Source organism: Pogoniulus pusillus, chromosome 13, assembly GCF_015220805.1.
Source record: "Pogoniulus pusillus isolate bPogPus1 chromosome 13, bPogPus1.pri, whole genome shotgun sequence".
NCBI classification, from domain to species: Eukaryota; Metazoa; Chordata; class Aves; order Piciformes; family Lybiidae; genus Pogoniulus; species Pogoniulus pusillus.
The window spans coordinates 2370478-2386765 of record NC_087276.1 but is presented as its reverse complement, the minus strand read 5'-3'; the positions used below and the strand labels follow the sequence as shown (position 1 = coordinate 2386765).

Here is a 16288-nt window from a genome sequence, read left to right as displayed (position 1 = left end):
TTGTTTCTCTTCAGACGTACCTGGTGGAAGGGTTTGACCTACTAAATGAGCAAAATGCCTGCCAGATTCACATAACTAACTGCAGCCAAAGCCAGGCAGCAACGTTTTGTCTCAAGGCAGGAGGAAATGTGCTGATTTTGAGCGCTGCTCAGCCTTTGTATCGTTCATTTGTGGCACCAGAGAGTCACTTTTTGTAGGATGGTACAGCATATATTATACATGCTACTACAGCACATATTATGCATGCTACACATAGACTGTATGCTAGTACAGCATATATTATGCATGCTATACATAGACTGTATGCCTGTACACAACATATTATACATGCTACACATAGATTGTATGCCAGTACAGCACATGTTACACATGCTACACATAGATTGTATGCCTGTACACAACATAATATACATGCTATACATAGATTGTATGCCAGTACAGCACATGTTATACATGCTACACATAGATTGTATGCCAGTACAGCACATGTTACACATGCTACACATAGATTGTATGCCTGTACACAACATAATATACATGCTATACATAGATTGTATGCCAGTACAGCACATGTTACACATGCTATACATAGATTGTATGCCAGTACAGCACATGTTACACATGCTATACATAGATTGTATGCCAGTACAGCACATGTTACACATACTACACATAGATTGTATGCCACTACAGCACATGTTACACATGCTACACATAGATTGTATGCCACTACAGCACATGTTACACATGCTACACATAGATTGTATGCCAGTACAGCACGTTATACATGCTATACATAGATTGTATGCCAGTACAGCACATGTTACACATGCTACACATAGATTGTATGCCAGTACAGCACATATTATACATGCTATACATAGATTGTATGTCAGTACAGCACATGTTACACATGCTACACATAGATTGTATGCCAGTACAGCACATGTTACACATGCTACACATAGATTGTATGCCAGTACAGCACATGTTACACATGCTACACATGGATTGTATGCCAGTACAGCACATGTTATACATGCTACACATGGATTGTATGCCAGTACAGCACGTTATACATGCTACACATGGATTGTATGCCAGTACAGCACATGTTACACATGCTACACATAGATTGTATGCCAGTACAGCACATGTTACACATGCTGCACATAGATTGTATGCCAGTACAGCACATGTTACACATGCTATACATAGATTGTATGCCAGTACAGCACATGTTATACATGCTACACATGGATTGTATGCCAGTACAGCACATGTTACACATGCTACACATAGATTGTATGCCAGTACAGCACATGTTATACATGCTACACATAGATTGTATGCCAGTACAGCACATGTTATACATGCTACACATGGATTGTATGCCAGTACAGCACATGTTATACATGCTACACATAGATTGTATGCCAGTACAGCACATGTTACACATGCTACACATGGATTGTATGCCAGTACAGCACATGTTATACATGCTACACATGGATTGTATGCCAGTACAGCACATGTTACACATGCTACACATGGATTGTATGCCAGTACAGCACATGTTACACATGCTATACATGGATTGTATGCCAGTACAGCACATGTTACACATGCTACACATAGATTGTATGCCAGTACAGCACATGTTACACATGCTACACATGGATTGTATGCCAGTACAGCACATGTTACACATGCTACACATAGATTGTATGCCAGTACAGCACATGTTACACATGCTACACATAGATTGTATGATAGTACAGCACATGTTATGCATGCTATACATAGATTGTATGCCAGTACAGCACATGTTACACATGCTACACATAGATTGTATGCCAGTACAGCACATGTTATACATGCTACACATAGATTGTATGCCAGTACAGCACATGTTATACATGCTACACATGGATTGTATGCCAGTACAGCACATGTTATACATGCTACACATAGATTGTATGCCAGTACAGCACATGTTACACATGCTACACATGGATTGTATGCCAGTACAGCACATGTTACACATGCTACACATAGATTGTATGCCAGTACAGCACATGTTACACATGCTACACATAGATTGTATGATAGTACAGCACATGTTATACATGCTATACATGGATTGTATGCCAGTACAGCACATGTTACACATGCTATACATAGATTGTATGCCAGTACAGCACATGTTATACATGCTACACATAGATTGTATGTCAGTACAGCACATGTTACACATGCTACACATAGATTGTATGCCAGTACAGCACATGTTATACATGCTACACATAGATTGTATGCCAGTACAGCACATGTTATACATGCTACACATGGATTGTATGCCAGTACAGCACATGTTATACATGCTACACATAGATTGTATGCCAGTACAGCACATGTTACACATGCTACACATGGATTGTATGCCAGTACAGCACATGTTACACATGCTACACATAGATTGTATGCCAGTACAGCACATGTTACACATGCTACACATAGATTGTATGATAGTACAGCACATGTTATACATGCTATACATGGATTGTATGCCAGTACAGCACATGTTACACATGCTACACATAGATTGTATGCCAGTACAGCACATGTTATACATGCTACACATAGATTGTATGCCAGTACAGCACATGTTATACATGCTACACATGGATTGTATGCCAGTACAGCACATGTTATACATGCTACACATAGATTGTATGCCAGTACAGCACATGTTACACATGCTACACATGGATTGTATGCCAGTACAGCACATGTTACACATGCTACACATAGATTGTATGCCAGTACAGCACATGTTACACATGCTACACATAGATTGTATGATAGTACAGCACATGTTATGCATGCTATACATAGATTGTATGCCAGTACAGCACATGTTACACATGCTACACATAGATTGTATGCCAGTACAGCACATGTTACACATGCTACACATGGATTGTATGCCAGTACAGCACATATTATACATGCAATCACAGAATCAGCCAGGTTGGAAGAGACCTCTGAGATCATCCAGTCCCACCTAGCACCCATCCCCAGCCAGTCAACTTGGCCATGGCACCAATTGCCTCATCTTGCTCTTGATGCTTGCTTCTAGGAAACCAGGACCTTGCTCCAGAGCTTGTTTCCATATGGCCATGCTGTGTCTCTGGCAAGGCTGCAGGCCTGCTCTCATTCTCAAGCACAACATCAAGGGATTGGGAGATGCAGGCTGCTGCAGTGCAGTGGACATTGCAAGGTGGCTGGTGCCTGGCACTCTGCTGAGGTGCTGATGAAGGGGAGCTGAGGCAGAGCAGGCTCTGCCGATGTGGGACTCCTGTGCCCAGCAAGCGCAGTGACTGCCAGGGTGCAGGGCCAGCTCTCAGTCAGCCTTAGTTTCTGGGATCACTACATCTCTCCAATCAAAACTGCCCTTCTCTGTGCTCCTACAGCATCACAGTCACCAGCTGTCCTAACAGAGAGTGGCCTTTCTCTCCCTTACCACAGCAGGAGAAATGACTCCATTAGAAAATTACCTCTGACCAATGATCTTGGAGAGTCTGGCAAGCTTCTGGTAGCACAGATGTAGCACAATGTCAAGCATTCCTGAGTACAGCTGCTGCTGCTGCAGTTTGGAGCATTTTTCCAAACTACTCTGCCCTACTGAGGCCACTTCTGGAGTTTTGTGTCCAGATCCTGGCTCCCTAGTTGCAGGGAGACAGAGAACTTGTCCTGCATGGGCTATGAAGTTGCTGAGGGGACTGAAGCATCTCTCTGACAAGGAAATGCTGAGAGACTTGGGGCTGTATGGCCTGGAGAAGATTGAAAGGAGGTCTCATTAATAGTTATCAATATCTAAAGGTTGGGGGCAAGACAATGAGGCCACACTCCAGTGGTGTCCAGAGGCAGGACAAGGGAGGTTCTTCTGCCTCTCTACTCAGCACTGGTCAGGCCACCCCTTGAGTGCTGTGTCCAGTTCTGGGCTCCTCAATTCAAGAGAGATGATGAAGTGTCCAGAGAAGGGCAGCAAGGCTGGTGAGGGGCCTGGAGCAGAGCCCTGTGAGGAGAGGCTGAGGGAGCTGGGGGTGTGCAGCCTGCAGCAGAGGAGGCTCAGGGCAGAGTTGATTGCTGTCTACAACTACCTGAAGGGAGGCTGTAGCCAGGTGGGGTTGGGCTCTTCTGCCAAGCAAGCAGCAACAGAAGAAGGGGACAGAGTCTGAAGCTGTGGCAGGGCAGGTCTAGGCTGGATGTGAGGAGGAAGTTGTTGTCAGAGAGAGTGATTGGCATTGGAATGGGCTGCCCAGGGAGGTGGTGGAGTCTCTGTGCCTGGAGGTGTTGAAGCCATGCCTGGATGAGGCACTTAGTGCCATGGTCTGGTTGCTTGTCTAGAGCTGGGTGCTAAGTTGGACTGGCTGAGCTTGGAGGTCTCTTCCAACCTGGTTAATTCTATGATTCTATGAGCAGGCACAAACTGGCACCCTGGAAGTTCTGTCTGAACATAGGGAAAAACTTCTTTCCTGTGAGGGTTCTGGAACTCTGGACCAGGCTGCTCAGAGAGGTTGTAGAGTCTCTTCTGGAGATATTCCAAACCTGCCTCGACACAATCCTATGCAGCCTGCTCTGTGTGACCCTGCTTTAGCAGGAAGATTGGACTAGATGATCTCCAGAGATTCCTTCCAACCCCCCCATGCTGGAATTCTGTTAAGTGTTATTTATGCACAGAAAATAGTAGGGGATTTTTGTGAGGGGAAGAGCCATGTTTAAGTGAGCAAGTGCCCCCTTTGAGTCCCCCACAGCATCTTCTTGAAGCATCTCTGATTTGGAAGACAGCAGTGCACAACACTGCTTTGCCTTCCTCTGTGCTCTTTTGGCTCACAGATCCCCAGCCAGCTGCCCATCCTTTGGATTGTTTTCCAGCAGCATCCCCAGGAAGTGCTTTGAAGTCTCAGAAATACATAGATATATCTGTAATTTAGGTTGACATCCTTGGCAGGCTCATTTGAAACAGAAATGTTTCATGGCATGACACAAGAGATCTCTTAAATGAGTTATAAAGAACTGAAGCATTCCTAACGTTGGCCAGCTTTTGCCTACAGTTCATGGGGCTTCTTTTCCCCTTCATACTGCCTGCAGTGAGTGAACTTCTTGTGTGCAGTGTAACGATAAAGGAGTAACTTTGGTGACACAGCTTTTTTCTTGGCTCAGTGAAAATCATAGAATCATAGAATCAAGCAGGTTGGAAGAGAATTCCAAGCTCAGCCAGTCCAACCTAGCACCCAGCCCTAGCCAAGCAACCAGACCATGGCACTAAGTGCCCCAGCCAGGCTTGGCTTCAACACCTCCAGCCACAGCAACTCCATCACCTCCCTGGGCAGCCCATTCCAATGCCAATCACTCTCTCTGACAACAACTTCCTCCTCACATCCAGCCTAGACCTCCCCTGCCACAGCTTCAGACTCTGTCCCCTTCTTCTATTGCTGGTTGCCTGGCAGCAGAGCCCAACCCCACCTGGCTACAGCCTCCCTTCAGGGAGTTGTAGACAGCAATGAGGTCTGCCCTGAGCCTCCTCTTCTGCAGGCTGCACACCCCCAGCTCCCTCAGCCTCTCCTCACAGGGCTCTGCTCCAGGCCCCTCACCAGCCTTGCTGCCCTTCTCTGGACACCTTCCAGCACCTCAACATCTCTCTGCAATGGAGGAGCCCAGAACTGGACACAGCACTCAAGGTGTGGCCTGAGCAGTGCTGAGCACAGGGGCAGAAGAACCTCCCTTGTCCTGCTGCCCACACTGCTCCTGAGCCAGCCCAAGATGCCATTGGCTCTGCTGCCCACCTGGGCACTGCTGCCTCAGCTTCAGCTCCTCTCTACCAGCACCCCCAGCTCCCTCTCTGCCTGGCTGCTCTCAGCCACTCTGTCCCCAGCCTGTAGTGCTGCTTAGGGTTGTTGTGGCTCTGCACCTGGCCTTGTTCAATCTCATCCCATTGGTCTCTGCCCACCCATCCAGCCTGTCAGGGTCTCTCTGCAGGGCTCTCCCACCCTCCAACAGCTGCAGTCTTTACAAAGCATTTCTGCACCTGGAAATGAGATCTAAAAGTGGTGATGTGTATATTTCTGCTGCTTTAGATAGGAATGGTGATCTGAAGATGCCAGTGGCTAGCTGAAAAATGATGACATTACAATTCAGGTAGTTGTCCCCATCTCTCCTAACATAATGACTCAGAAAGTCAGGAAATGTCTGCCCAGAGGACATGCTGCCTTAGGGAAGGGAAAGCATTTGCTTCTTTCTTATTGCTTAGTACAGTATGAAGTTGAACTACCCACTGATTTTTATCTTGGTAATGATGGAAGATAGAGGTAGGCAGAATGGGACTGACAGGCTGGATCAATGGGACAAGGCCAACAGGATGATGTTCAGTAAGGCCAAGTGCAGAGAGCTGCCCTTGTGTGACAACAATAACCTGTAATGTGCCAGGCTTGGGGAAGGGTGGCTGGAAACTGCCTGGTGGAAAAGGTCCTGAGGGTGTTGGTTGACAGGCAGCTGAATATGAGCCACTGTGTGTGCCCAGGTGGCCAAGAAGGCTCGAGGGCATCCTGGCCTGCATCAGGAGTAGTGTGGCCATCAGGAGCAGCGCAGTGACTGTCACCCTGTGCTCAGCACTGGAGAGACCACACCTCAGATCCTGCATTCAGTTTCAGAGCCCTCACTCCAAGGAGGACGTTTAGGCCCCAGTGTGTACCTAAAGAAGGGCAGCAAAGCTGGTGAAGGGTCTAGAGCACAAGTCTAGTGAGGAAAGGCTGAAGGAACTGGGATTATTTAGTCTGGAGAGAAGGAGACTGAAGGGAGACCTTTGCACTCTCTACAGCTCCCTGAAAGGAGGCTGTGGCTACATGGGTGTCAGCCTCTTCTCCCAAGAAGTAAGCAATAGTACAAGAAGAATCTGCTTTATGCTGCTCCAGGAGGAGCCCTGGAACAGACTGTCCAGTTAGGTGGTGCAATCACCATCCCAGAAGGCATTTAAAAGCCACATAGATGTGGTGCTGAAGGGACATTGTTTGGCAGTGGACTTAGTACTGTCTGGGTAGCAGCTGCACTCATTGATCTTAAAGGTCTTTTCCAGCCTAAACAATTAGCCAAGAGAGCCAGTGGCATCCTGGGCTGGCTCAGGAGCAGTGTGGGCAGCAGGACAAGGGAGGTTCTTGTGCCCCTGTGCTCAGCACTGCTCAGGCCACACCTTGAGTGCTGTGTCCAGTTCTGGGCTCCCCAATTCAAGAGAGATGTTGAGGTGCTGGAAGGTGTCCAGAGAAGGGCAGCAAGGCTGGAGAGGGGCCTGGAGCAGAGCCCTGTGAGGAGAGGCTGAGGGAGCTGGGGGTGTGCAGCCTGCAGCAGAGGAGGCTCAGGGCAGACCTCATTGCTGTCTGCAGCTCCCTGAAGGGAGGCTGTAGCCAGGTGGGGTTGGGCTCTTCTGCCAGGCAAGCAGCAACAGAAGAAGGGGACAGAGTCTGAAGTTGTGCTGGGGCAGGTCTAGGCTGGCTGTGAGGAGGAAGTTGTTGTCAGAGAGAGTGATTGGCATTGGAATGGGCTGCCCAGGGAGGTGGTGGAGTTGCCATCTCTGAAGGTGTTGAAGCCAAGCCTGGCTGGGGCACTTAGTGCCATGGTCTGGTCAACTGGATAGGTCTGGGTGCTAGGTTGGACTGGCTGAGCTTGGAGGTCTCTTCCAGCCTGGCTGCTTCTATGACTCTGTGAACAGCCACCGTGCTCAGGAATCAGCTGCTGGGTTTATTGATATTCTCTCTGGTAGCTTTCGCATTTATGTGTTGCTGTTTTAACTTCAGGATTGCATTCTCCAGCATTATTTAACACTGCAAATTATCATAATAAGGGGAAAAAGTAACAACATGCAGACTTAGTACCACAGCAACTTCAGTTTTCAATGACCAGGGAGAGGACTTGTAGCTGTCACTTGCTGAGTGCCTGCCCTAGAAGTCTGAAGGCCTTTTGGCTCCAACAGCCTGTGCTTTCATCTTTGGGTAGGCTCCTGCATTCTGCAGTGCTTTTTAATCTGCATATTTCTAGTCCTTGGAAAATGTCATTTTTCAGGTACTAAGTGGTTAGTTGGAGCAAATAAATAAGGTGGATATTTAAGAGGACAGTCACAGGAAGAGTCCTCCCCTGGTTTCAGCATGAATGGCCATGATCTGTGCCAGCCTTGCTGAACACATGCTTAACATTTAAACCTTGAGAAGGTAAAGACCTGAAAGCAATAAAAAAGTTCTCTACCTTAATCAGTATTTTGCATATTGCTGCTACTAATTGGCAGCTGTGACACTGGACTTGTCTACTCCTTTCGTGGATTTTTCCTCTCAAAAAATGAAAGGTAAATGGAGTAAAGCTTCAAAGGTAGCCACAGAAGTCCTAGAATGGATGTTGAAACGTTCCAGGTCAGCTTGTTTGGGGCTCTGAGCAAGCTGCTCTAGTTGAAGATGCCTGTGCTGACTGCAGGGGGTTTGGACTAGATGACTCTTAAGTGGTCCCTTCAACCCAAACCATCCTATGATTCTGTAACCATAACTTAGAATCATAGAATCAACCAGGCTGGAAGAGACCTCCAAGATCATCCAGTCCAACCTAGCACCCAGCCCTATCCAGTCAACCAGACCATGGCACTAAGTGCCTCAGCCAGGCTTTGCTTCAACACCTCCAGGGACGGTGCCTCCACCACCTCCCTGGGCAGCTCATTCCAATGCCAATCACTCTCTCTGCCAACAACTTCCTAACAACATCCAGCCTATACTTCCCCCAGCACAACTTGAGACTGTGTCCCCTTGTTCTATTGCTGCTTGCCTGGGAGAAGAGACCACCCCCTACCTGGCTACAGCCTTCCTTCAGGTAGTTGTACTCATCTGGAAAGTTTAAAGGAGAAAAATGGATTTTGATTAAATCAATAATGCAAGAAAACTCAGAGGAGGGAGAAGGTAGAAGTTTGACTTAAGGAGCGGCCCAAATTGGGAGACAGTTGAGGTTGTTCAGTGTAGCAGTCATTTGGTTGTGGAGATGTCTAAAATGGCCACAGAATAGAATTTCATAGAATCAACCTGGTTGGAAGAGACCTCCAAGCTCAGCCAGGCCAACCTAGCACCCAGCCCTAGCCAATCAACCAGACCATGGCACTAAGTGCCTCATCCAGGCGTTGCTTGAACACCTCCAGGCACGGTGACTCCACCACCTCCCTGGGCAGCCCATTCCAATGCCAATCACTCTCTCTGCCAACAACTTCCTCCTAACATCCAGCCTAGACCTCCTCTGGCACAGCTTGAGACTCTGTCCCCTTGTTCTGTTGCTGCTTGCCTGGCAGAAGAGAAAAACCCCCACCTGCCTACAATCTCCCTTCAGGTAGCTGTAGACAGCAATGAGGTCACCCCTGAGCCTCCTCTTCTCTAGGCTAAACAACCCCAGCTCCCTAAGCCTCTCCTCATAAGGAAACCATCAGTTGTGATCTGGAAACTTGTGTGAATTGAGATCTCCTCATACATCACCATGCTTGTGTTATCACTCATTTCAAGCTGAGGGATGGCTGGTTTGTGCTGGTAGTCAACTCTGCAGCTGAGTTCTGCAAGTATTTAGCTTTCCTAGCAGCATCACAAGTTTCTTGAGGCTTCTGGAGTGTTTGCATTGTGGCTAGTGTGGGTTTAAATTGCTTTAAGACTTAGCTGCAGGCGTGGAACCTGTCACGGTGTAGAAGACATTTTACGCAACAGCTGTTTCCTGCCCAAGGCATAAGTTACTTCAAATCTGTCTTTGTGTGTCTGACTCTGAGCTGCCAGTACCTTAAAATGATCTGAGGAAACAATGAGTTTTCCTGACAGAAAAACAACTTAGAATAGTAGATTAGAAGAGACCTCTCAACCTCCTCCAGTCCAACCTAGAACCCAGCCCTAGCCAATCATCTAGACCATGGCACTAAGTGCTGTTCTTGAACACCTCTAAGGATGGTGACTCCACCACCTCCCTGGGCAGCCCATTCCAATGCCAATCACTCTGCCAAGAACTTCCTCCTAACAGCCAGCCTAGACCTCCCCTGGCACAGCTTGAGTCTGTGTCCCCTTCTTCTGTTGCTGCTTGCCTGGCAGAAGAGCCCAACTCCACCTGGCTACAGCCTCCCTTCAGGGAGTTGTGGACAGCAATGAGCTCTGCCCTGAGCCTCCTCTTCTGCAGGCTGCACACCCCCAGCTCCCTCAGCCTCTCCTCACAGACCACTTCTCATACTGGTTTCTCCTGTCAGCTAGAGGTGCCTCATGTTACAGCAGAAAACTAATGTAAAGGCTGCAATGTAATGTTCAGAGTGTGATAACATAATGGTTTTCTTCTTCTTCAGATGTAGGTGCAAGAAACTACAGGCACTTAGGTGCAGTTTATTACAACAAGAGCCCAGGGTTTGAGATCATCCATGGTTTGCTGGACAGGGTCATGCAGCTGCTTGAGGTACCACCAAATGAAGAGAATGGCTACACCATCAAGGCCACTGAAGGTAAGGAAGGCAGAGGTGCTGCAGAGCTTGTTCTGATACTCAAATGTTCCCTTACGACCTGAGGTGAATTTGGGGTTGTCCACAGCAGTAATCACGAAGGATTTCTGTTAGTGTATGTGCTCTGGTATGATGAAGTGATAGAAGCTGTTCACTGACTGTAAGTGGCATGGCTGCCTTTGCTGAGCTGCTCTGGTTAGCTAAGAACTGCAAGGGGATAGCTTTTTATGGAGGCTTACAGTAAAGTGTGTGCCATGAGGTTTAGGTTAGAAGGGACCTCAAAGATTGTCCAGCTCCAGCCCCCTGCCATAGGCAGGGACAGCTCCCACTAGAACAGGTTGCTCAAGGCCTCATCCAACCTGGCCTTTAACACCTCCAGGGAGGTTGTGGAGCACAGAAGCACCCAACGTGATCTTTGATCACGTTGGGTGCTTCTGTGCTCCACAACCTCCCTGGGCAACCTGTGCCAGTGTCTCACCACTCTCAACCTGTGCCAGTGTCTCACCACCCTCACTGCAAAGAAGAGTTTGAATCTCCCCTCTGCCACTTTAAACCCATTCCCCCTTGTCCTGTCATTACAAGACTTTGTCAATAGTCCCTCCCCAGCCTTCCCATAGTTCCCATTTGCATACTGGAAGGCTACTCCAAGGTCTCCTCGAAGCCTTCTCTCCTCCAGGCTGCAGAGCCCCAACTCTTGTAGCCTGTCCTCATAGCAGAGCTGCTGCAGCCCTCTGAGCATCTTGGTGGCCTCCTCTGGGCTGGCTCCAATACTTCCATGTCCTTCTTCTGCTGGGGGCTCCAGAAGATAGGAAGATACATGCCTTGTGTATCCTGTACCAAGAAACTTGCTGTCTTTTGGACTGAGCCTGCTAGATAGACAAGCAGTTGTGTAACACTCCTCCTCCCTTCTCCACACAGTGCATGAATTAAAAATTACATCTTTAAGTGCAAAGTCTCCTCTAAGTGCAGATGCATGTAAGAGAGCAAGCAGGCAGGCTGACCTCATTACTTCAGTGAGAGCCACTAGAGAGCAAGCACCAGCAATGAGTCGGTTCTCCTACCTAAAATGAGTGTAATAAAGCAAGACTGCAGGAGCAGCAGCTATGATTCTACTTCTGTCTTGGTGTTCAGAGGGGTGAGATGCTGACTCAAATTGACTCAGCTTGAAATGCCTCCATTCTGCAGTGACTGGAACAAGTGGCACTGGCAGAGTCCCTGGCAGCCTGACCAAGATTGACTACTCATAGAACTCGAAGGCACGACGTAGCTGTCTCCCTGGCTCATAGCATGCTGCCAAGATGCAAAACATAGCACCTCAGCTAAGAGGGTCTCCTAGCACTATAATGCATCTCTCAGTCACAGAGCAGTCAGGGCTTTTTCCTCCAGCTTTTTGACAAAATACTGTTTTGCTCAGTCTTATTTAGGCCAAGCTTCCAAGGGGTTTATTTTGGTATAGTTCATAGAGCCACAAAATCGTTTGGGTTGGAAGGGACCTTTGAAAGTGATTTGTAGGATTCTCAGGTTGGCCAGAGGAATGCTTAAACAAATCCCTTGCCTGTTCTAATTCTACCAAGCACAGAAGAGGTTCTTATTTGGAGGGAGGGTGCAGTGGGGGGATATTAGAAGAGCTGTCATTGAAGTAGAAATGAACTCTGAAGATTCTTCTTCAAAACTCTTTTGTAGAAGAGATCCATCAGAGTTTGCTGTAAGGCTGGAAAGTATTTGCAGGTTCTTTATATTCAACCATTTCAATGATGGAGGCTTCAAGAAACTGGAGAAAAGACCTCAAAACCAATCCCAACAGGGCAAAGAGGGTTTGTAATGCCTGTTTCAGATCCTGTGACACCACTCCACAATGTACTGAGTGTGAAGGATGGGTTATGCCTTGTCATTACAAGCATTTTGTGGCTTTTGGCTACAGGCACACAAAAAAGTGCCTGCTGCTTTCAGCAGTGATACAGAAACTCTCCTGGGATGGGTGTGGATTCCTTGCAGCTCTCCTGACATTGAATTTAACCTTGGAGCCAATGCAGACAGCTGATACTCCAGTGCCAGAGTGAATGCAGCATCACTGCACCAACTTACTGAAAGACCTTCACTGCAGAGATGCTGGAAGTCAAAATAGTTTGGGGGACTTTGGTGGTGGTGGTTCTGGGGAGCTGCTTCACAATCTGCCCATTAAACGTGTGAGAGAAAGTGTCAGCAGGTACAGCTGTAGAATCATTAAGGTTACAAAAGATCTCTGAGATCCTCCAGTCCAGCTGTTACCCCAGCACTGGCAGGTCACCACTAAACCACCTCACTCAGCACCACAGCTTTTAGATTACCCAGGGATGGTGACTCCACCACTGCCCTGTGCGCCTTGTCCCAGGCCTTGACACCCCTTTCAGGGAAGCCCTTTTTCTTAATGTCCAACCTAAACCTCCCCTATCAAAACTTGAGGCCATTTCCTATTGTCCTGTTGCTTATTCCTTACAAGGCTGGTGAAAGGCCTGGAGAACAAACCCTGTGAGGAGAGGCTGAGGGAGCTGGGGGTGTGCAGCCTGCAGCAGAGGAGGCTCAGGGCAGACCTCATTGCTGTCTACAACTCCCTGAAGGGAGGCTGTAGTCAGGTGGGGTTGGGCTCTTCTGCCAGGCAAGCAGCAATAGAACAAGGGGACAGTCTGAAGTTGTGCTGGGGGAAGTATAGGCTAGCTGTGAGGAGGAAGTTGTTGTCAGAGAGAGTGATTGGCATTGGAATGGGCTGCCCAGGGAGGTGGTGGAGTCACCATCCCTGGAGGTGTTGAAGCCAAGCCTGGATGAGGCACTTAGTGCCATGGTCTGGTTGACTGGCTAGGGCTGGGTGCTAGGTTGGACTGGCTGAGCTTGGAGGTCTCTTCCAACCTGGTTGGTTCTATGATTCTATGATAAGCAGCTAACCCCCACCTCTCTCCAACCTTTCACATAGTTGCAGAGAGTTGAGAAGGGTTCCTTTCAGTCTCCTTTTCTCCAGGCTAAACAACCCCAGTTCCCTCAGCTGCTTCTCAGAAGACTCGTGCTCTAGACTCTTCACAACTTCATTGCCCCTCTGTAGACACATCAGTGTCCTTCCTGTAGTGAAGGACCCAAACCCAATTTCAGCTGCAGCCTCACCAGTGCTGAGTGCAGGAGGGGGCAATCATATCTCTGCTCCACTGGCCACTTAATAGCCAACACAGGCCAGGATGCTGTTGGCCCTTTGGACCACGTGGGCACATGCCAGCTCATATTCAGACACCTCTCAACCAACGCTCTCAGGTCCTTTTGGAATCATAGGATCAACCACGTTGGAGGAGACCTCCAAGCTCAGCCAGTCCAACCTAGCACCCAGCCCTAGCCAATCAACCAGACCATGGCACTAAGTGCCTCAGCCAGGCTTGGCTTGAACAGCTCCAGGGACGGCGACTCCACCACCTCCCTGGGCAGCCCATTCCAATGCCAATCACTCTCTCTGCCAACAACTTCCTCCTCACATCCAGCCTAGACCTCCCCTGCCACAGCTTGAGACTCTGTCCCCTTGTTCTGTTGCTGCTTGCCTGGCAGCAGAGCCCAACCCCACCTGGCTACAGCCTCCCTTCAGGCAGCTGCAGACAGCAATGAGCTCTGCCCTGAGCCTCCTCTTCTGCAGGCTGCACACCCCCAGCTCCCTTAGCCTCCCCTCATAGGGCTTGTTTCTGCCAGGCAGCTCTCTTCCTCACCCAAGATGATGAAACCTGGGCAATTGCTGAGTCACAGAACGGTTTGAGTTGAATGGGACCTTAGAAAACATCTAGTTCCACCTCCCTGCCATGTCAGGGACAAAATAAAAGGTACCCTGTAGGCATCTTAAGGGTGTTAGAGGATACTGAGATAATTCAGAGGAACAGTAGGAGTTACCTCAGAGGTTTTAGATCTGGACATTGCACATGGCATGGATTCTTAAATGCAGTTTTATGGAACAGGCTTTTTTATTGCCTATGCCCACTGACATTTTGTACAGTTGGCAGAGAGTTTATTCTGGCTGAGAAGAACCCAAGGTACTTCTTCTGTGTGTCATCTTCAGAAAACTTGAACCTGGAAAGCAGCAGTGGTGCAAAGATAGGGTTTGGTCCTGTTGGTTTGACTCCTTGCATGACTGATTAAAATAGTTCCAGTGAGTATTGAAGACAATGCAGTGAGGGGGAGGGGGGAAAGTGTTGGCTTAGATGAGCAACAAAGAAGGGATAAGAGATGTGTTGGGCTCAGATTTGCCTCTTCTCCAAATTCACTTTGAAAAGTAAAATGCCTGTGCTACAGTCCTGTTTGGCCCATGTGATGGTTTGGGTGTTCCCTGCCCCCCCACACTTTAAAAAACACCCAGACTAGTCTCAGCCAGCTCTGGGAATATAAATGAACTATTTATTTGCAGCTAGCACAATATAAAAGCAGATGTTTACATGATATACAATTATATACAGAAATAGACAAGGGAAAAGGTAATACAGAAACACAGCTCCCCTCCCAGAAACCTGAGTCCCCAGGAGGGGCTCTCAACCACCCCTGCACCTTCCCCCTGCCCCTCTCAACCTTACCCCAGTCCTAAAGAAGAATGGAGGTTCAGCCAAGAGGTTAAGAAGCAAAGGTGAGTGGAGGGTGTGTGTTAGAGAGATGCAGCTCAGTCAGAAGCCCAAGGCAGAGTGAGTGAAAAAGCAAGAGTGCTATCTGATGTTTTCATTTCTCCTTCCCAAACTCCTTTGCAAGACTGAGGGAAGCAGACATCACCACTGTTTTCCTTTCACAGCCTATAATCCACTTTTTCTCACCAAAACATTCTAGCTAGCTTCAAACTAGCACAGCCCATATGTGCAAATCATGGTTATTTAAGCTCCTTCTGTTCTCCAGTACCTTAGTCCCTTGTGGTGTGACCTTAAAGTCAGAGCCTTTTTGCCTTCCTGGCAACACCTGTGGAAAGGAGGTACAGATGCTAGGAAATCTGGGTGAAATTGGGATGTTCCCCTGGCCTTTGCACTGCGCTTTGGTGTAATCTGAACTGGGTAAGAAATGGAGAGGAGCTGCTCAGAGCAGCCTTAAGGAAGAGTTTGAGTGACTGAGTTCAACATGCATTTGGCACTTGATGCTTTACAGGTTCTTCACTTTACTAATGGAACCATTATTTTTTTTGTCTTGTTCTCACTGGCTCTACCAAAGCACAAAGTTCTAAAGGCAGGAAGGACTTTTTGCTACAGTAGTGAATCCTACTGTTACAGTCCAAGAAAAGCATTTGTCTTTGGTTAATAGCACAGGCATCCACAATCAAACATGTCTTGAAAGGAGTACAATTACTGCATCAATTCTCAGACTTGTAGGTGCTCCAGGATTAAAAAACCCCAAAAAATAGCCTAAACCTCTTGAACTTGTAGCCAGTTCCTGAGCATTAAAAGATAAAGATCACTATGGATTAGGAAGTAAAGCGAATAAAAATCAACCTTTAAAGACAGAAATAGGGGTAGAAATCCCACAGATGTGCTCATCCCTTCCCAGGTAATCTAATTAAAATCTGTTACTTCTTAGCTTGCTTTCATTGGTTTCAGTTCCCATGGAACCTAGAGGCATTGTGATAATGACACTGGAAGATGTTCTTAACTCCAGGGTTTAATCCCTGCAGGAATGGGGATGTTTTCTTGCAACATTTTGGTCGGTTTGTGCTTGTGGCTGACCATTTTCTTCCAGAAATCAGGACCCTGATTACAGGAGGGGTTGCTAGTCCTG

At 47.8% G+C, this 16288-nt stretch overlaps 1 protein-coding gene across 1 annotated transcript in view; it reads left to right on the top strand.

The window, feature by feature from the left end:
• The window catches only part of FARSB (phenylalanyl-tRNA synthetase subunit beta), a 68198-nt gene that overhangs the window by 34394 nt on the left and 17516 nt on the right, over window positions 1-16288 (top strand). The window contains exon 16 of the mRNA XM_064152787.1: window positions 10394-10546. Coding sequence (XP_064008857.1) covers window positions 10394-10546 — 153 coding nt within the window. The remainder of the gene's footprint in view (window positions 1-10393; window positions 10547-16288) is intronic.